Source organism: Otolemur garnettii, unplaced genomic scaffold, assembly GCF_000181295.1.
Source record: "Otolemur garnettii isolate 467f Iridium unplaced genomic scaffold, OtoGar3 scaffold00044, whole genome shotgun sequence".
In the NCBI taxonomy this organism is placed as follows: domain Eukaryota; kingdom Metazoa; phylum Chordata; class Mammalia; order Primates; family Galagidae; genus Otolemur; species Otolemur garnettii.
The window spans coordinates 10,431,706-10,452,007 of NW_003852439.1; the positions used below are offsets into that span (position 1 = coordinate 10,431,706).

General features: G+C 45.6%; 1 protein-coding gene across 3 annotated transcripts in view; it reads right to left on the reverse strand.

Annotated features, from left to right (window-relative positions):
- Positions 1–843: 843 nt before the first annotated feature.
- ADCY9 (adenylate cyclase 9) overlaps positions 844–20,302 on the reverse strand; it is a 131,297-nt gene continuing 111,838 nt past the window's right edge. For all 3 annotated transcript variants that reach the window (XM_003790833.3, XM_023513809.1, XM_023513810.1), the window contains exons 6-11: positions 18,928–19,030; positions 15,225–15,433; positions 11,318–11,477; positions 10,080–10,228; positions 7,351–7,392; positions 844–5,030 (exon numbers count right to left, since the gene is read on the reverse strand). In XM_003790833.3, the coding sequence (XP_003790881.1) occupies positions 3,836–5,030; positions 7,351–7,392; positions 10,080–10,228; positions 11,318–11,477; positions 15,225–15,433; positions 18,928–19,030 (1,858 nt within the window). In that variant the 3' untranslated portion in view covers positions 844–3,835. The remainder of the gene's footprint in view (positions 5,031–7,350; positions 7,393–10,079; positions 10,229–11,317; positions 11,478–15,224; positions 15,434–18,927; positions 19,031–20,302) is intronic.

Sequence of the window (20,302 nt, forward strand, 5' to 3'; positions counted from 1 at the left end):
TACAAAGAGCCAAGTCCTTATAAGACCATCAGTGAAGCAAAGACCATTCTTCACTAACCTGGAAAGGCTGCTGGGGACACCTGCAGCATCATCCTGGAGAGGAAAGCATGCCCTTGCCACTGACTAGTGTCCTCTTGGACCCTAGGCCCCAGCAACCACCTGGAAGATGAGTAAGGAGTAGAAGCTGTGTCTGCATCTCCCTTTGCATAGCCTACAAGAGAATCTTTGTGCCCTGAAGTTGCTCATGAACACCTGATCACGGGGCAAGAGAGTCTCAGCTCCAGCAGATTCACTATTTGGCCTCAGCTCTGGAGGCGTTGTGAGCCCCTAAGATGTGTACAAGATGTGCGTTTTTCTGGGAAGAGGATCTGTGACTTTAGATTCTGGAGTGGCTCTGTGATGTCCCCCAAACACCAGGGACTGCTATGATACAGGTATTCATCTGCAGTCACTCTCTAAGGGAGACACTGCTTTTCAGAGTGCCTACTCTGTTTTTCTCAATGCCTTAAGATGTTGCAGAAAAAAAACTACTCAGAAGGGCTAACAAAATAGGGAAACTGTCACCAGCAAAACTTGTCCTGCAACCTGATTTTTATTTTTTAAAAAATTCCATGTAAAAATAAATACCTCTCAACTAAAGTTAACTATAGCAAATATGCGCAGTTTTTAAAAAAGCCACATACACAAACAGGTTTTTTAGTTGCCCTGTTTCTGAAATAATGATGTAAAGGAAAACTCCCAATTTCAGTCACAAATCACAGAAAACACAGTCCCCCAGGCAGACTGTCTTCATCTCTGAACCAGTGCTGATCTTTTCAATGAGGAAATACCAAGCATCAAATATTTAGATTTTAGAATATTTTAATGTCCATTTCTTCAGTGAATGCAATTTGAAATTACTAGAATTAACAATTTAAAAAGAGCAGATCAAAGAAAATATGGAAAATGCAAACAGTTGGTTAATTTCAGATTCTATGCATAAGATTTTCGAAACAACCAAAGAATGCTTACTTCGAAAATCTAGAAATTCAAATGCAGATGTATCTTTGGAAACTACAAATGATTACAGCCCAAGTAATGAGAAGCACGTGGCCCTTTGGCTCCCCGTGTCATGTGCAAATGTGCAGGTGCAGCCCCACCAGCAAAGTCAGTGTCCGTGGAGTCATGCGCAGGGGTGGCACAATCTGTGGGACCCTCACACTATTGAAGGGTTTCATAACTGATGCTCTACATTTGTCCGCATCGGATACAATGACGTGTGCTTGTTTATCATATATATGGATATATCATTTGATCTGAGCTGGGGCTGAGGAGGAAATAGCAACTGCGACTCAAAGCAACTATTTACACACATTCAATTCTGAAGTATTGTTTCCTGCCTCAAATTCCTAAGAGGTATTGCCACCCTGAAGAACCATCCATCCTATCCATAGCACTTGAACCCACTACTTAAGAACTTGTGTGTCTCTAGGACTATTTGTTCAATGCCAAGGGACTGAGACACACACGTTTCTGCTGCAGAGGTTCTGTGTTTCTGCATGCACTGAGGTATGCTTCGGAGCAGGGAAGTGGAAAGGCCCGAGGGGCTTCATGGCCCAGACAGAACATCTGTACTGGTTACTTAAGAAGGCTCAGGGTGTTTTTTAAAGACAAATTTAAACTCTGGGTGAGTTGCCCTTTGTCAGAGGCTCCTATTTGCACAATGCTGAACCAGACTTCAGTTTTGCAGCTCCTTGGGTTTCCAGGGTGAGGAGCCACAGACACCTTTGTGGTAAGGGAAGGAAAAGAGTTGGATGGAGAAGTGTGAGCAGAGATGAACTTTGTAGAGTACATTCTGAGCAAGACAGCAAAGACATCAGCAACTGCCCAGCCCCTCAAAGCTAAGCAGCATGGAGGTGGGAGGCAAAGGAGAGGACATTCAAATACACACCTTAATACTGATGGCAGAACAATCCTGATGTGCCCACAATCCCTACGTACAAGGGAAGCATCAGGTAGTGTTTTCTTTTTTTAAGAAAAAAAAAAAAATCTGTGGTATTGTATAAGAATACATTCTTTAGAAGCAAGAGGTATTATCACAGCCATCCTTTCTTCATTATTGGCAGACCAACAAACTGACAGTAAAACCTAGAGGAAAATTTTAAAGTTACTGAGAAGCCCTCAATCCCCAGATGTCAGCTTCCCGGTGCCAGCTGCGCTGTGGGGTAGCGGCCTCAGATACATCCCCTGAAGGAGGGCGGATCAGAATTGCTATTTCCTTACGCTGGAAATGGCAGATCTATACGTCTTTGGGGAAGAGGAGTGATGCCAGGACTTGATGCAGATGTGAGAATTAGTGTGATTTACCAGCAAAGAGCAGACACACCAGGCACATCAGGGAAGACCAACACATCAGGAGCTGCCTGCAATGTCCCGTGAGCTGTATGCTGGTGTCACCTGGAAGAATCATGATGATGGTGCCAGGACAACTCTGGCCTGAGTTCACTGTGATATCAACTTCACACTCAACATGGCAAAACTTCATTACAAACAAGATCAAAAAACGATTCTCCTCTCAGCTTTTCTCTAACCTGCCCTTGGCTGGACACTTCCTTCCCCCACAGATGACTCTGTCCTTAAGTACAGTTTAAGGACACCAGCTCAAGAGGCTGAGATTAGCTCACAAGACTAAATCCTGTGACAAACAGGCCCTACACAGCCTGAGAGCAGGAGAGAAGAAAGTCCCAAAGTCTGTGGGAGCCGGGACAGTGCCACCACCTGCCTAGGCCTGCTCTGCACCCAGCTGGGTTTCCATCCCGAGAACCAGACAGGGGACCTGTAGGCAGCAGGGGCAGCTGCAGAGCTTCCCTCAGCCCTAGAACTGCAGTGGACGTGGCTCAAGGGGAGGTGGCCGTAGGTGGCCGAAACATTAAGGGACATCTCATCATCCTGTGAAGTGCCCCACAGGCTATTTCCCTCCAACCAGATGCCCAGGGCTCCTGCCCCCCCCCCTTTCTGATAAATAAATAAATAAATAAATGCGACCCTCAGACATTTATTTGGAGTCTCTCCTCAGACATGTCAGCTTCTGAAACAAACACCTTCATCCCCAATTGGAAGACCCCTCGGCGAAGGGTCAGGATGAGTGGCTTTGAGATACCTGAGGCCTGGGTGCACAGGCTTTGTGCCCAGTTAGCATCTGCAACTTGGCCTACCGTGGTGGAATCCCTGGAGCCCCCTGGCATAGGGAACCTGGTCTACCCATAGCCTGCCAGGGCCCAGGTGCCTAGGAAGGTGCAGGTGCCCATGCTCCCATCTTATACCCCCTCTCAGTGAATTACTGGCACTTTATATCAGATTCAGAAATGAAAGTGTGTGCGTATATGTGCTTAAGTAGAAAGGGAAGGTAACTGGGAGACACTATTATGGGGATACAGGAAAAGAAATAAAAAACATTGCATTAGCGACCCCCGCCCCCGGAAATAAGTGTCTCATGAGAAAAAGCAATGAAAATGGTATCTCAACCACAGCTTTTGTTTGAAATGTCAAATAATACCCAAAGCCATGATTTCCACTGTTGGCCTCTGTCCCTAGACTCAAGGCCAAGGCCGAGCCCTGAAGGCACTTGTTCTCTTCACGTGCTGAGCAGATCACCCCAAGGGGGAATGTCCAGGGAAGGGATGAAAGGGAAAGAAATGGATGAAAATGAACCCTGAATAACTGTGATCCACACAGAAGTTAGGGCTGAAATGACCACATAACATCATGTCCGGGGATGGAGGCTGTGGCGCTGAGAAAACACAACAGCCCAATACAAATATTACTGTGTTTCCATGAGCAAAGCACCTCGGGCAGCTCACACACTCTTTGAGACGTTGAGCTTGGTGAGTTCATTGGCTTCTTCCATTCCCATGTCTTCACAGTCATTTTCCTCTAAAGTTTGGACAAACTGACACTTTTCTTCAGCTTTGAGGGACTCCTTCCAGGGTCTCTTAGAGGATAGGTAAGTGTCCTTGGCCTGCACCGTGCTGTTGTCAGAGCCCAGAGACGTCTTGTCCGGATACTGGACAGAAGGCACCAGGTTGGCAATCTCGTCTGTGGGAGACCGTCCAATGCTGCCATCCACCTGAACGCGGATGTCTGGGGAGATGGACAGCTGGTGCTGTGGCACGACCCCATTGTCCGTGCACTTTGGGTAAAGGTAGGTCTTCATCTGGCCCTTTCCCTTGACGTTCACCGTCCCCCTGTAGTCAAATTCATAGCCCATCTTGCTTAAGACACGGTAGCTCTCCTCACTCACCTGGATGCGGCACTCGACACCGGTGGTGTCCATCCTGCTGGCGATGTTCACGGTGTCCCCCCAGATGTCATATAGCAGCTTGGTGGTGCCGATGACCCCGGCCGTGAGGGGCCCGTGGTTGAAGCCGACTCTGAGCTTAAAGTTGAACCACAGCATGTTGTTGTTGAAGTCATCCACCACACGCATCATCTCCTTTGCGAACTCAAACAGGATCTGCAGGTGCTCCTGCGGGTGGCTGCCATCCTGGGCCTGGGCGGTGTTCAGCCCTGACGCTGCCATGTATGTGGCCCCAATGGTCTTGATCTTCTCGACATTGCTGTAGTCTGGCTTGCTCAGGAGCTCATCAAAGTCCCCGATGAGCTCGTTGAGCACCCGGTAGCACTCCTTGCCTCCTTCGTAGTTTTCCTCATAGAACTCACCGAAGTTGACGATGCTGGCAAAGATCACGCCTCCACTGTCATGGTTCTTGGAGTAGGTCTGGGATACCTTCAGCTGCTCGGCGACATGGTAGGGGATGATGTTCCGCAGCAGCCAGTCGGCCTGATCCCTCATGCTCTGGATCTTGGTGCGGTGAAGATCTGCTTCCACGTCCCCGTGGTAGTGGAGGCGGTAGCTGACTTCAAATTCTCGGTTCAAAAACCAGACCAACAAGAGCAGGAGGAAGAAGACAAGGATCACCTCCTGGCCGATCAGGCTGGCTGGCCTCCTGAGGTCACGTGGCAAGGAGCTATTGCACAGATTCCTTCCGGAGCTGGAGAACAATGACATGAGAAAGGACATACCTGCTGAGTGCATCTTTGAAGGGGAAGGTTACGACTCAGTACCTGTAAGTTCTGAAACAGCCCAGCTAACTGGCGTCCTATGTAAAGCTTCCCTGACTTCAAACATTTAGCAAACTGAAGCCATAAAACAGCCTGTTTCTGGTTTTGGCTGGCTGAAGATACAGAGAGATAATGACGGCCTCTCATGACTGATTTCTTTAATGAGTACTTGGTAATTGATTTTTTTTTCCCTCAAATGCCTTTTAGCTTCTTTTAAAACTTGTGCTCCCAACTTTTTATTCTTTTTAATTCATTTATTTCTTTTTGAGACAGAGTCTCACTCTGTCATTCTGCCTGGGTAGAGTGGTATGGCATCTTCATAGCTCTCAACAACCTCAAACTCTTGGGCCAAAGTGTCCTTTTGTCTCAGCCTCCTGAGTAGCTGGGACAATAGGCGCCCACCACAACACTGGTCTTGAACCCCTGATGCACCTGGGCATGAGCAACTGTACCTGGCCAGTATTTTGCTTTTGAATTATCACCCATTATTATATCATGACTATTATAGCTCTAATTTTTATATATGTAAATAAATACCTTGACATATACACAATAATTATTAATATTAATTATATAATAATATATACACAATTTTGCATAATAAATGAAATCCTGTATTCTATATTTGCCACATTTTAATAGCTGTAGTATGATTACATTTATCGTAACTTAATTCCTTTATTATTGACAACTAAAGTTGCCAGTGGATTTTCAATATTATCACTGTGATTGATAATTTCTAGCATGTAGTCTTTGTCATATACTGAATTGTTTCCTCAGCAAATAACCAAAAAATGGAATTATTAGGTTATTATTGAAGGTTGTGAACACTTTTATGACTTTATTATACAGATTGTCAAGATGCTTTCCAAAACTATTACAACATTTTGAGAAATAACGAGGTATGGCAGAATGAATAGGTTTAAACCCTGCCAAGGACTAGCTGTATGACTAAAAACAGGTTCCTTAACTTCTCTGAGCCTCAACCTCCTCATCTGGAAAATGGGAACAAAGTCATCTAATATATCAGGTGATTGTAAGCATTAAAATAAACTTATATTTTAACTGCTTGGTAACGAACAAAAAATTATCACAATTCATGAATGTACTATACTCTTCCTTGAACTAAGCATTCACTTTATGATTTTTTGTAACTCTAATTTGAAAGCCCAAAAGGGACCAACAGTGGTGACTCTAACCTGTAATCCTAGCAATCTAGAAGGCTGAGGTGGGTGGACTGACTGCCTGAGCTCAGGAGTTCCAGAACAGCCTTGCAAAAGCAAGACCTGTCTCTACTACAAAAAAGAAAAAACTGGGTGAGTGCCTGTAGTCCTAGCTACTTAGGAGGCTCAGGCAGGAGGACTGCTTGAGCTCAGGAGTTTAAGGTTGCTGTGAGCTAAGATGCCACGGCATTCTACCCGGACATAGAGTGAGACTCTGTCTCAAAAAAACAAACAAACAAAAAAAAAACAACTCCAAACGAGTGATTATTGTCAATTTTTAAAAAAACATCATTCCAGTTAAGAGACTGGTCTTTAAAAAGACCAAAAGGAATTGTGCAGTTACATGAGTGTGTAATGATACTGTGTACACTTGTATATTTGTCTTCCAACCACATTTCCTCTTTTGTGAATTTTTGGTTTTTTGTCCTCTATGCAAGTCTTAATTTGCTGTTTTATACAATAGTCCCACAAATATTTTTCTGTGAACCTTGATTTCCTCTCTCTTTCTAATTTATTAGTCTTTTTCTTCATGGTTCTACTTTTTATTTGTAAAACTGGAAAGTTATCTCGTCTTATAAGTTTGAAAACTACTTAATTTTAAGTTTTTCTAGATTCTATATGGCATCATTTTTATTTTTGACTCCAAGATTTTTAAAATTTATGTTGCCACTTACAGTAAGGCAAGGTCTAACATTTATTATTTCAAACCTATAGTCAGTTATTTAAAAATATCTTAGGAAATAATTATTTTTCTTTGATTCATGAGATTTTCTTTGTAACATCCTAAATTCTTATGTAAAAATTATACCAACTCTAAAATACGTCTAAGTAATTATTTTATTTTCCCAATTAGATACTATAACTATGATCTGATATTTCAAGAAGTAGATATTTTCCATTTTTTCTTTTAAGAATACATACATTGCTCATTTTATTTAAGATATGACTATTCTAGGAAGCTGAGAAATAAGCAGGAATAACACAGTCACCTATATATTTAGAGATAAACACAATATTAAAAGTTTACCTGAAATTCTGTAGTGCATCAAGGGGTGAAGTTACCATGGAACTGAAATTAAAATGCAGAAAAATATCATTATAAAAAGCAAAAAAGGCATTCTAGGAAGCAAGCTGAGAAGAGCTTAAACAACCTTCCTTTTTTATAACGTGAATGTGACATAGTCATAGTCCACTTGTGCCCATCTCTCCTTCCACATCTGTGTCCCTCAGTGCTGGGGGCAGTTCTCTGAAGAGCCCCCTGCCCCTCTGTAGAAGCTGAGGTTATGCCTCTGCTCACCATCCCACATCCCTCTACCCAGGTTGGGCATAGCAGTGCTGAGGGGGTGGGGGGCTCCACATACATGGGAAGATCTTACATGGGTGACGAATTTGGGCCAAGGACACCCACCACCACCCCTGCTCTGAGATGTGCTGTTTGAATTCTGGGCAGAATGATGACAGAGCGTCCCTCATCCCTTTGGTTCCTAGATCCAGGTGGGAAATCCCCATGGGCACAACTAAATGCCGCTATGAATGTCCAGTGAGGTGTTTTGATGGAATTGCTGTTCACACTTTTGGTAAAGAGCTTTGTAATGACCATGGTTCCAGATGGCCACACCTTTAGGACAATAAAAGCATGCTTTACTTTGCTTGAAGTAATTTAACTATCCATTAAAGTTTCTTCTCAAATACTGAACAACAGTTCTATTTTAAATTCCCTTTTGATCATAATGTGCAGGGAATTTGAGTATCTTTCATATTGTTATTATTTATTAGTAAATTGAAGAAGAGGACTTACTCTGTCTACTACTGACTGACCACTGCTTTAATGTTCAAGGATACCTGGGACTAGTACATTTCACATTGCTGATATGGCAACAAGTTTGATTGTTTTATGCTTTCAAATTCAATTTTTTTTTTCTCTTTTTTGAGACACTATCTCACTGTTGCTCTGGGTAGAGTGCTATGGCATCATTGTAGCTCACAGCAACAGCAACCTCAAACTCCTAGGTTCAAGCAATCCCCTAGCTTCAGCCTTCCAAATAGCGGGGCCTATAGGCACCCAGCACAACACCCAGCTAGTTTTTTTACTTTTAGTAGAGATGAGATCTTGCTCTTGCTCAGGCTGGAACTCCTGAGCTTAGGCAGTCCACCCACCTCGGCCTCCCAGAGTACTAGGATTATAGGCATGAGCCACACACCTCGCCCTCTTGAATTTACTTAACGGTAATACTACTCCTAGTGGGTATCTTGGGATGTTAGAGGTCCCTCTGGTTGTCATAATAATTTAGGAAGCCAGAATTTTAGATAGATGTCTTGCAAAGCCCAATAAAGAAACATCTCATGTAACTTTAAAATATCCTGCTTGCCTATAACTGTAAAAAGATGGTTCCTCAATACACGTTAACTATGAAAGACCTATAAGCAGTTCTAGAAAGAGCACAATATTCAGAAGTTTGTTACACAAACGGAAATTTAATGGAATTGTGATATCATGAAATATCTGCATAAATTGTTCATTACGTGCATCCTGTCATCCAAGGTATTATTGTAGTTCTAATTCCATATTTAATTGAAAAGCTTAAAAGCCCCCAAACCACTTGCAAACAAGCAACAGGCAATGTGAGATTCATTTAACAAACTAGGAACCAAACAAACATTATTTAATTAGGAGAATACGTGAAAGACAGGGATCTCACTGGATCTCACCAATAGAGGATATTTTAAATACAGCACCTATCACTGTTGTTCTGTGTCTTATTTATTTATTCGTTTATTTTTGAGACAGAATCTCATTCTGTCACCCTTGGTAGAGTCCTGTGGTGTCATAGCTCACAGAAAACTCTTAGGATCAAGCAATCCTCTTGCCTCAGCCTCCCGAGTAGCTGGGACTGCAGGCACCTGCCACCACACTTGGCTAGTTTTTAGAGATAGAGTCTCACTCTTGCTCAGGCTGGTCTCAAACTCTTGAGCTCAGGCGATTTACCTGCCTCGGCCTCCCAAAGTGCTGTCCTGTACTTTTTTATGTTTTAATATTTGTAGCACAAAGATGGGAACTGATCCTGTCCCCCATTGGGAGGTCTACTGCCCACTCCTGGTTCCACATCCAAACCATCCTCTCCATTCCTTGGCACCCATCAGTCCTACAGTTTCAAAGGCCATTCTGAGTACTGAACTACTCCTTGATATATGGTGGGATTTCAAGATAAGGGATATGTCCAGTGACGGATCATCATTTCTGTGACTTGTGTCATAGGAACATGGGATATTCTTTTGACACAATACTCATAAATAAGGCCCAGGTCACTTGCAAGATTACCTTATGTCTTCATTTCGTCCACTTCCACAATCTAACCTGTCTTGTACATGAACTCTACTCCAGGTAAGGTCAGGAACAGCTGCTTCTTCATTTTCATGTCTCTCTGTACCTCTACTCTTTCATTTCCTTGACCATCTTGTATGAAATGCTTCAAGTCTGGCTTTGTTAGATTCCAACTCATGTGATAACTGCATTATGTCTCCAAGCATGTCTATATTCAACTATTGTATATGGCATGTTGTTAAAAGTGATTTTCTTTTTCATATTACTGTTGGGGCATCTTATTAACTTTCTGACGTGATGTTTATTGAAAGTCATTTTGGGCCACGATGGTAAACATTGCTATCAGAGAATGTGCAAACTCAGCCAGGCGTGAGTGCTTTCAGGCAAGGTACCCCTGTGCCTGGGGTGCCTGGCATGCAGTATGGGCTGCATACCTGTCTGGGCACAGGGAGACGTAGAGCAGAAGCAGTGGCCCGGCTCCCACGACAGTGGCAAGGGAAGACCGCATCCAGGAGCTGAGCTGGCAGAAGTTGCAGTAGTGCACCACGGCGATCAGCGCAGCTGAGCCAGTGAACGTGGAGAACTGTAAGAGGTACAGAGTTAGCGACGGCCACCTGCCTCCCCACCGCGCATTACCCGGGCTCTACGCAAGACTGCCTAAGCATTTGCTGCTCACCTATATTTCTGCTAATGTGAAAATACTTCCAATGGTACCAAATGGCTTATCTATGTGCAATAATTCTTTCCTTTGGCTAGCCAGCAGTTTCAAGGACAGATCAAACCCCTTTAGGACCACTAACCAGAACATTAGGCTACAAGTGCACACTGTATGTGGAAATGGCATGTTGTTTTGGTGGAAAGCAAGGATTCCTCATTTGAAAACTATTACTGTGTGATCAGTTACCTTCAAAAAGCTTTTCTTTGGACACCTGCTTATGGAAATATAATTTGGTGTTAAAGCACCAAATGCAGTCCACCTGCTGGTAGCTATTATACTTATTTACAACCTTCCACAAGAGTATTAGTTTACTCTTTATGGAGTTTAAACCAAAAGGTCCTTTCCTGATCAACAGAAGAGGTTCCAGTCAATCATTTCTGTCAATTCTTTCTTTTCTTTTCGCTCCAGATAGAGTGCAGTGGCATCATCATAGCTCACAGTAACCTCAAATTCCTGGGCCCAAGTGATCCTCCTGCCTCAGCCTTCCAAGTAGCTGAGACTACTTCTCTGTTTTTAGTAAAGATGGGGACTCACCCTTGCTCAGGCTGGTCTGGAACTCCTCACCTGAAGTGATCCTCCCAAGGGGGCTAGTATTTCTGCCAATTGTGCAGACTGGCACATTATTATTATTGTCTAAAAATGTGGGACAGATGCTCTTTTATAAAGAATAAAGGAAAAGAACCGATTTGAAACCTGTTGAGAACTAAGTGGCATTAGAGAAGACTTGTGCCCACTGGGGAGACTTCCCAGCCTGTGAGAGGGTATGAACACCTGGACAGGCCTGTGCCAAGCTGCCTTCTAAAAAGAGAAGTACCAAGGTAGCATCAGAGTTTGTGCCTCTTTAAGAGCCTATTTTAAAACTGCTATTCCATATAATAGAATAATTTAAATAGAGAAATTCGAGAATTTGTCTGGAGAAGAGTGTAGAGATAAAATCCCCAAGTCTTTACTTACATGTATGTTTGTCTCAAACTCAGAGGTGACGTGAGAGTAGACGGCAAGTGCCGGCAGTGACACTAGGATGGCCCCGATGCAGTGGCGCGGGAGCCAGCCTGAGATCCACTCCAGCAGGCGCTTGGTGCAGGCCATGACGTCCTCCAGGAAAAACACCATCCTGTAGGAGGAGGGTCTAGGGTGGGTCTGCCCGCCAAGGAAGGTGGGAGTGGGGACCTTGTCAGGGCTGCTCACCTCCCACCCTCACTGTGCTGCTGCTGTCCTGGGGCAGGCATGGAGTAGGCAGAGCCCCCGCCTCACTTTTGGTAGAAGATAAGGAAACTAGGCTGACTCAGCTCAGTATGCCTTATTTTTAAGGGTACTTGTACTCTGATAAAACGTGCTGGTCTCAGGGAGCTTCTAAGAACACTACAGGCCCCGAGGAAAGTCTGTTGGGGAGCCACAGACTGCTATCACCTCCTCCCACCTGCTTCTGCCATGAGGTCTCAACTGGGGTGGTTATGGAGGTATCCTCAAGTTTTGGGAGGTCCTTCTGGTTGCCACAGTGATGGAGGGGTGCTCCTGGCTTCTAGTGGGGATACAAATGTCCTACAAGTGGCCAGAACAAAGCTTTTCCCTGTGCCCACAGACTTGTCATGCCCCCGGGCACCCACAGAGGCTGAAAACTTGCAGGCAACATCTTAGTCCAGAGCCTATATCCTAGGGTCTGTGACAGGCCCACTATCCTTGCTTCTGGAGAGGTCAGGAGCCACCATGGTTCAATATAAGAGCCTCTTGCACCAGGAGTTGGCACCTTCACCCCTGAATACCTGCAGTGTGTTGACAGCTTTGGTTGTGTGTGGCCATGACAAGGAAATACTGACTCTCTGGCCATTTCCCAAAAGGGCACAGGCATAGCCTGACCCTTTTGGGATCTTGGACAGCCCTGGCTTCCTAATATTTAAAGGATAATAAAGCCTTGGAAGATGTCCAAGAATAACCACAAATATGTGCAAAGGCAGAATGCAGGGGTCCTATGAGGAGGGACAGGGAAGTGAGTCTCCAGCCAGGAACAGAGGAGGTTGGGGGTCATTTGTGATAGTCCCCAAGCCCATAGACGTCCAGGGATGAGACCAGCTACCCTCATGCTTGGCTGGGGCAGAAGTGGAGGAATGAAACCCAGAGATGAGATGTGGAAGCTTTCTGGATGAGGTGGGTAAGACCCTGGGCTGGTGTGAGAACTCAGCACAGCTGGCTTCCCTGGGGATCCTGAGTATTACATAGCCCAGGTTCTTAGTGATTTAGGATCCCAATTATGGTCCTCAGTGGGACCAGGGGAAATCTTCAGGGTGACCTCTCCTAGGGCTTGATTCCTGGCAAACTGAACTAAGTCCTGCACATGCTCATGCAAGAGTGTGTCAGGCCCTCAATCCTGGGGTGCGAGTCTCAGCACCTTAGCCCTGGAAGTTCCTGAACCCAGCCAACCCCTATCCTCAGAACCGGGTCTGAAGGAATGAGACATAATGGCTGAAGGGTTTAAAAAAAAAAAAAAAGATGTGGAGAAAATGCTTTCCTTAGAGCCATCAAGAAGAGGCTGTAGGCTCCCTTCTTAGAGGGAAACTGGGGTGTGGACAAGGTGGACATGTAGGCAGTGAGTGCAGGTGGGGACAGGTTTGCTTTTGCAGTGATGGAAATATCCAAAACTATATTATGATGATATTTGTACAGCTCTGCAAATTTACTAAAAATCACTGAATTGCACACTTGAATGAGTGAGCTTATTGTATGTAAATTACATCACAATGAGGCTGATTAAAAAAAAACCTCAGATAGACCAGGGGCTTGAAGATGGCTTGGTTTGGGCTCCCTGGAAGTAGATCCTAGGAAGGACTTCCACATGAGCGGAGTGGGTCCTAGGAGCTGGGTTGGGTGTGGTCCCAGCTCCTGAGTCCCACTTGTCCTCCCTTCCCTCCATGGCCACCCTCCTTGCCCAATTCCCCTAGTTTCCCTCTAATATGGGAGCCTACAGCCTCTTGATGGCTCTGAGGCAAGCATTGTCTTCATACTTTTTTCTTTCTTTCTTTTTTTATTGATGGGGATTTATTGAGGGTACAAGAAAGCAGGTTACACTAATTGCATTTGTTAGGTAAAGTCCCTCTTTTTTTTTTTTTGAGACAGAGTCTTACTATGTTGCCTTGCATAGAGTGCTGTGGCATCACAGCTCACAGCAACCTCAAACTCTGGGGCTTAAGTAATTCTTTACCTCAGTCTCCCAAGTAGCTGGGACTACAGGTACCTGCCACAACGCCAGGCTATTTTTTGCTTGTAGTTGTCATTGTTGTTTGGCAGGCCCAGGCTGGATTGGAACCCGCAGCTCCAGTGTATGTGGCTGGTGCACCAGCCGCTGAGCTACAGGCACCGAGCTGGTAAAGTTCCTCTTATAATCATCCACACCTTTTCTTTAACCCTTCAGGCATTATTTAGGTTCTGAAGGATGAAGGGAGTAGAGAGCTGAGGTTGGGGAGGGGCAGTCCATTAGGGCTGTGGAGGGGGAGGGTCACCTGCTGTGGGCGTGGGGCACCACCCTGGGGAATTCAGGAAGACAGCAAAGATGGAGATCACACCAAGGGGTGTCATGGTAACTAGAGAAAGGCAGCAGGTATTCCAGCCCAAAGTGGGAGAAACTGGTGTTTGGAAGCTTCAGGGCCAGACCCAAAGCCATTTTTTTCTGCCCTGGGATGTTGGGTAAGAGTAGTAGAAACTCAAGGTCTGTCCCCTCACTTCTATTTTAACCTCAGCTCCTGAGGGCAACGGCTGGTGGGACTTCCCTAGGCTGACAGGCATCCTGTTGAGAGTGGCAGGACTGGATAAGGTGGTTGTGGCACCCAGGAGGTGGGTTACATGGGGTGATCTGCCGGGGGTAAATGGAGTGCCCCCAGTGTGCACAGAGTCAGGGAAACTCAGAGCAGCCTTGAGTTTCCTCAGGTCCTTGGGACCCCAAGGACCCAGCTTTCCTGACCAGCACCTGTGGTCTACTTGGATCCTCTGTCTTTTGAAAAGTGGGTTTTCTTTTTCTCATGGGGGTTATTGGTTTTTTACAAAATATTCTAGACAGTAGATCCTTGTCAGATATGATCTGATCTGCTAATATTTCCTCTCATTCTGTGAGTTTTGTGGGTTCTCTTTACTTTCTTCTTTTTTTTTTTTTTTTCTGAGACAGGTCTCACTCTGTTGCCCAGGCTAGAGTGCCATGGTGTCAGCATGGTTGTCAAGCAACCCCCTAAACCCCTGGGCTCAAATGATCCTCTTGCCTCCTAAACTGCTGGACTACAGGCGTGAGCCATGGAGCCTGGCCTCTCTTTCTTTTATTGTGTTCTCTGCAGCACAGAGTTTACATCCTGACGAAGCCAAACATCTATTTTTCCTTTGTTGCTTGTGCTTCTGGTGTCACACCTAAGAGACCACCAGTTAATCTGAGCTTGTGAAGATTTGTGCCTGTGGTTTCCTCTAAGGTTTGTGGCTTGGCTCTTACTCACGGAAGCAGTGCCTGCTGACCCACTGGCTACCTGTCACTTGCACCCTGCACACCTCTTGTCCTCACATTCTCCCTTTCTCACTTCTTATGCCCCCCCCTTTCTCCTTTTAAGTGTCTGACCCTGGAGATACAAGGACAAGTGGCTGCCATTGGGGCTGCATGGCCCAAGGTCCCCACCTGTGCCTGTATCGGCATCTTGGAGGGAGGACACTATGACACAGGGCTGAGGTAGGAAGGAAATGTCAGCCTGTCTCCACAAACAAGTGGGGAGGCTGGCTTCTGACCAGGGACTGCATTGCAGTCAGACTGCTCGGCCATAATCTGTCATGCCAGAAGAGGGAGCTACAGGCTAAGAACTAGAGAACACCCTGCCCCATTGGCTGGGCACTTTACCTGATGGACACCACAAGGGACAGCATCTCTAGCAGCAGGGCGGCGCCAAAGACTGCCAGGGCAGCAGGAGGGGGAGGCGCAGCAGTGGCCCCGTACTTCAGGAAGCAGGTGATGGAGAGAATGAGAAACACTGTTGTCGACAAAAACACATCCAGAAGGGAGCTGAAGGTGGCACTGGCAAAGGTCTTCACAGGGGAATTCTTTATAACCTGTGTGGGGCAGGAGGGGAACTGAATGACTCGGAGTGGCCACAGTGGTCATGGAGCATCATTCAGATGGAAAACCGCCAATGTCTGCTGAATGCTTGCCTACTCTGGACCTCCTGGGTGACAGTGTGTTAGGTAGGCCACTCCCTGCTACCCACTTGATAAGGAAGCTTAGGCATAGGGAAGTTATGAAACTTGATCAGGGTTACACAGCAACCAATGACAAGCAGTATTTTTCACAGATACTGCATATTTAGCCTGAAAGATGAGTGACTGGCAACGTTATGACTCTCCATCTGTAAAGACAGTCACAGAGATGCAATGTGCTAAAACTTTCCACCAAATGGCTGGTCCCAGGTCAGCATGGTATGTCAAGTGTGATACAGAGGTGTTCACATGGTGTTAGGGAGTGAAGGAAGGAGGCAATGATGATATTATGTCCAAGAGATGAGTAGATCCAGGCCCTGTGTGGGCCTTGTAGGCCACAATCCATCAATGCTTACAACAGTCCACAGGGAAGGACACACCATGATCTTGGTATAGAGACTGGGAAGTCAAGGTCACACGAGGACCTACACCCAGACTCAGCTCCAATAAGCTGACACCCAGGTGCTCCCCTAACTTCTGTCCAGGGAGCGCTGAAGGTGAAGGTAAGGACTTAAAGGCAGGGGCTGTAGTTGGGAGAAAGAGAAACACAAACCACTTAAGTTGCTTTCCATCTGGCAACAACCAAGAGGCAGTGGAAGTCAGCTTGGCCTCCCAGCTGGACTCAGGCTGGGTGCAGGGAGCAAAAAGGGCCTGTAACTGATCTTTGGTCTGGTGCATGTTCTGTTCAAGACAAACTGGCTCTGGGAGCCTTGGCTGCACCCCGCATCCCAGGAGCTAGGTGGCAAGGGAGAAGGGTAAGCCTGGACACTGGGGCAAGACTGTCAGTCAGTCCCATGTCAGGCTCAGACCCTTCCACACCACCAGGGGACAAGGTTTGAGTCTATGTTCTGGGGGTGTCTTTGTGTCCCAAAGAGTCAGTCTGGCCTTAACCTCTGGAATCCCCTCAAAAGGGCTGAGCATTTCAGAGGCGATGCTGCCTACACTGACCCACTGTAGCAGAGGCACACATATCACCCCCCCTTCTTAGGGGCTCCATTCAGAGCTCCAGAGACTAGCCGGGGCTCACTGCAGTTTGCTGGCATTGGTGCTGCAGGGGGCTGGGGGAGCTCAAAGGCTGCTGTAGTGCTCCAGCAGGCTGGACTGTGAGGGGGCAGCTTCACTTCCACCTGAAGCCTAAGATTTCCTGACTTCCCCTGTTCCTGATGTGGGTTAGCCAAGGCTTACATTCACTGCTTTAGGTGTTCTGAAAACTACCACATGCAGACTGCCTTTTGGTGACGGTGTCCAACTTGTTGCATGGCCTCCTGTCTTGCTCACTGTCCATCCCCTTCCTCAACTCAGCCTTGAGATCTCTATAAAACACAGTCTGATGGTGCTTCCTCATGCTCTGGACCTTCAACAGCTCCTGTTGGCCTTCAGCATGGCAAGGCAGCCACAATCTGGCCCCTGCCCACCTCCTGCCTCTCCCATCCCACCCTCTACTAGGAAGCACATACAAACTTCCTGGATGCATCAGCCTCTTGTATCTCTGAAGTTTGTGGATGCTAACCCTCTTTCTGGAATGTTCCCTCCCACATTTGGTTAATTCCTGGTCCTCTCACTATAGTAGGCTCCAGAGTTACTGTCCTCTGAACCCTTACCCTGGGACTGGGGCTTCACAGTGTGCTCGAAGGGCATTCCTAGACCTCTGGCTCTGGACAGTCACTGCTGTCTCATTACTGCTCCTTCTCAGGCTATACCTCTCACCTCTGCATCTCAGCCCCGAAGTCAATGCCTGGGGGAACATCTGGTGCCTGGAAGAATGGACAGTAAAGTTGCTTTCTGCTCAGCAGGCTCAGCAGTGCAGCACCAGGAGCAGCCGGGACTCAGGGCTTGAAAGTCAGACAGCTGATGCTCAGCCTTGCTGGGAGAGTGGGCCACCCACTTGGCCTTTCTTAGCCTTGGCTTTCTCTTTGGTAAAATTGGGATAATTATAAGTTTTCTTAAAGGGCTGCTATGAGGATTAAATGAAATAATGTTTTGTCTTACAGGCCACCAACCAACCACCTGCAGGAGTCATGCCTGGGATGTGAATTTTATTGTCCCTTGGAGGCTGACAGAAGGTGGCACCTCCAGCCCCACGAAGCATGAATTGACTCTATCTGTTTCACGATAGTCTCTCTAGAGCCTAGGCCACAGTGCCTGGACACAATAGACATTTAATAAAGATCTGCTAAATGAAAAATAGAATTTGCATGAGAAGCCCTTTCAGTCCTGGGTCCTTTGACTTGGGAACATGCATAGAGGTCAGGTTTGAGCCTGGTGGAAAAGAATGCAGGAAAAGGCTGCTTAGAATTCAAACCTGGCTCCAGGTTCTTGTATTTATTCCTTTCAATAACCACCTGCTGAGCACACGGAGGTGTGGGCTCCATGCTAGATGATGGGGTGGAAGGAATGAGAAAGACCAGGTTCTGCCTCATGAAGAGTCTTGGGAGGGAGGCATAATGATTCCAGAGTTGCACTAGTAAAGATTCTAAAATGAGGTGCATGCAAAGAAGAGAAAGTCTATAGGGGAAGTAAAATACAGCCTGGGGTCAGGAAGAGCTTCTTTAAGGAAATGATGTTTGGGCTGAGAGTTCAAGGACAACAGAGGTTAAGATGATGCAGTCAGGGTGGGGTGGGGACATGGAACCAGAGTTTTATGGAGAGAGATAAAGGCTTCCTTGGCTCTTGCGCCCATTTCAGGGAAGAAAAAACCAGACGGGGCAACAAGGAGGAAAGTCGTACTCAAGAACCCCGGATGAGTGCATGATAGGAGCTCCCTTCCAGGATAGGTGGGGCTGGGTCTTCTAGGGATAGGGACAGCCACAGGGGCCAGGAGACACAGCTATAGTAAGAAAGGTGATGATGAGGCTGGGGTTTTCTTTTTTCTTTGAGACAAGTCTCACTTTGTTGTCCTCAGTAGAGTGTCATGACATCATAGCTTACAGCAACCTCAAAACTTCTGGGCTTAAATGATTCTCTTGGCTCAACCTCCCAAGGAGCTGGGACTACAGATGTCCACCACAACCCCCAGCCATTTTTAGAGATGAGGTCTCACTCTGGCTCAGGCTGGTTTTGAACCTGTGAGCTCAGGCAATCCACCTGCCTCAGTCCCCAAGGGCTGGGATTATAGGTGTGAGCCACCACACCTGGCCGAGGCTGCTTTAAGACAAAGGACATAGATAATCGGCTGGGGTTTCTCCCTTGTAAAGAAAAATTCATATACAGTTGCGGTTTAGGGTTTGTGGATTGTGGGAAATCAGTATTAGCTTCTACTTACCCATCACTTGCTAAAGCACAAAATTAATCATGAATCACCCAGTGAGCGCTACTAATTTCTTCAGTGAAATTATAAGGAAAAAACATACCTCTTCTTGATAGCTGGCCCTGTAGGATCGCTCTAGTTCCTGATCCAGGAAGTTCAGGCTGAACTGATTAATGGGCGGCTTAAAAAAATAATCTTTCATCAGGCTAGAAGACACAATAAATGCAATTGATCAACATTCAACCGCAATCACTATAGTTATTTTTATCAAATCATGATTATCAAAAAGCCACTCATTAGGCACATCACAACCGCTGCATCTAAGTCACTATTTAATAGACATTGTTCTACCGTCCCTTTTAAAACGTATCTCCAGAAAAAGTTTCTAACCATGATTGCATTTTATGTCTCATCTCCATTAAAGAATGACTATCCCCCATGATTATTAGAACCTTATTTTTGAAAACACATTCCTAATATCCAGGATTAGAAGAAGATGACGGCAGCTCTTTTGTTCTGTGAAACTCTTTTCTGAAGAGCCATCAGATCCTTGTACCGAGAGTACTTATAATGATTTGTAGGCTTCAAGTGAAAACACAATTCAGAACTGGCTGCCCTGTCATTCAGAGTACTGACAGTAATTACCACTATAAAAACTAACAGGTTGTTATCACCAAATTGTGTTTATAGTTAGTGTAATTTTGGTGCTATTGTCACATATGCAGATTGTGCGTGAAACCTGAAATGATAAAGCTCAATGATTTTAATAGCAGAGAAATCAAATCTGCTTTACATGACTCTTTCATTCTTTTATGAATTGCCAGCAAATAGTAATATCCTTTCTAAACTGCAGAAAATTATGATAAATTTAAGGGAACATTAACATGATTTCTGAAAGTGAATACAGGCACAGATACAGTTACTTTCATGGAGTAACTATTAGAGTTAAATCAGATAAAATACGTAAAGTGCCTGGCAAGCGCTGGACACAAAGCAGGGCTTACCATATGTATACTCTTTCCTTTCCTTGCAGCACAGGGGACTCTCTCTTCCCAGTAACAAGTATGTAACAACTTAACTACCTTCTCAGACTCAGGAGAGAGAAAATTCTATTCCCTGATGTTAATCCTCTCCCCTTGCTTACACTCAGGAAGTATGAACAAAGGAAAAAACAAAGCAGCTGCAAGGAGGACTTGGTGATGGCCACATTAGCAGGCAAGTGGCAGAATCAACACTGCTATAAGCTGTACTGCTCCTTTTAAGTTAATGTTGGGAGATTCCACTTCTAGGAATGGAAGATAGCTTCTTTTGGACTAATCCTCTCACAGGTAAAAACTATAAATGATAGATAAAATATAGAAACAATTCTTGAAAGGTACTGGAGAGTGGCCAGAGCAGGTAATGATGGAGGAGAGTCATAGTTTGAAGAAAGGAACAGCGTCAGGTCAATTTCCCATTTTTTTCTACTTCTCTCTCTC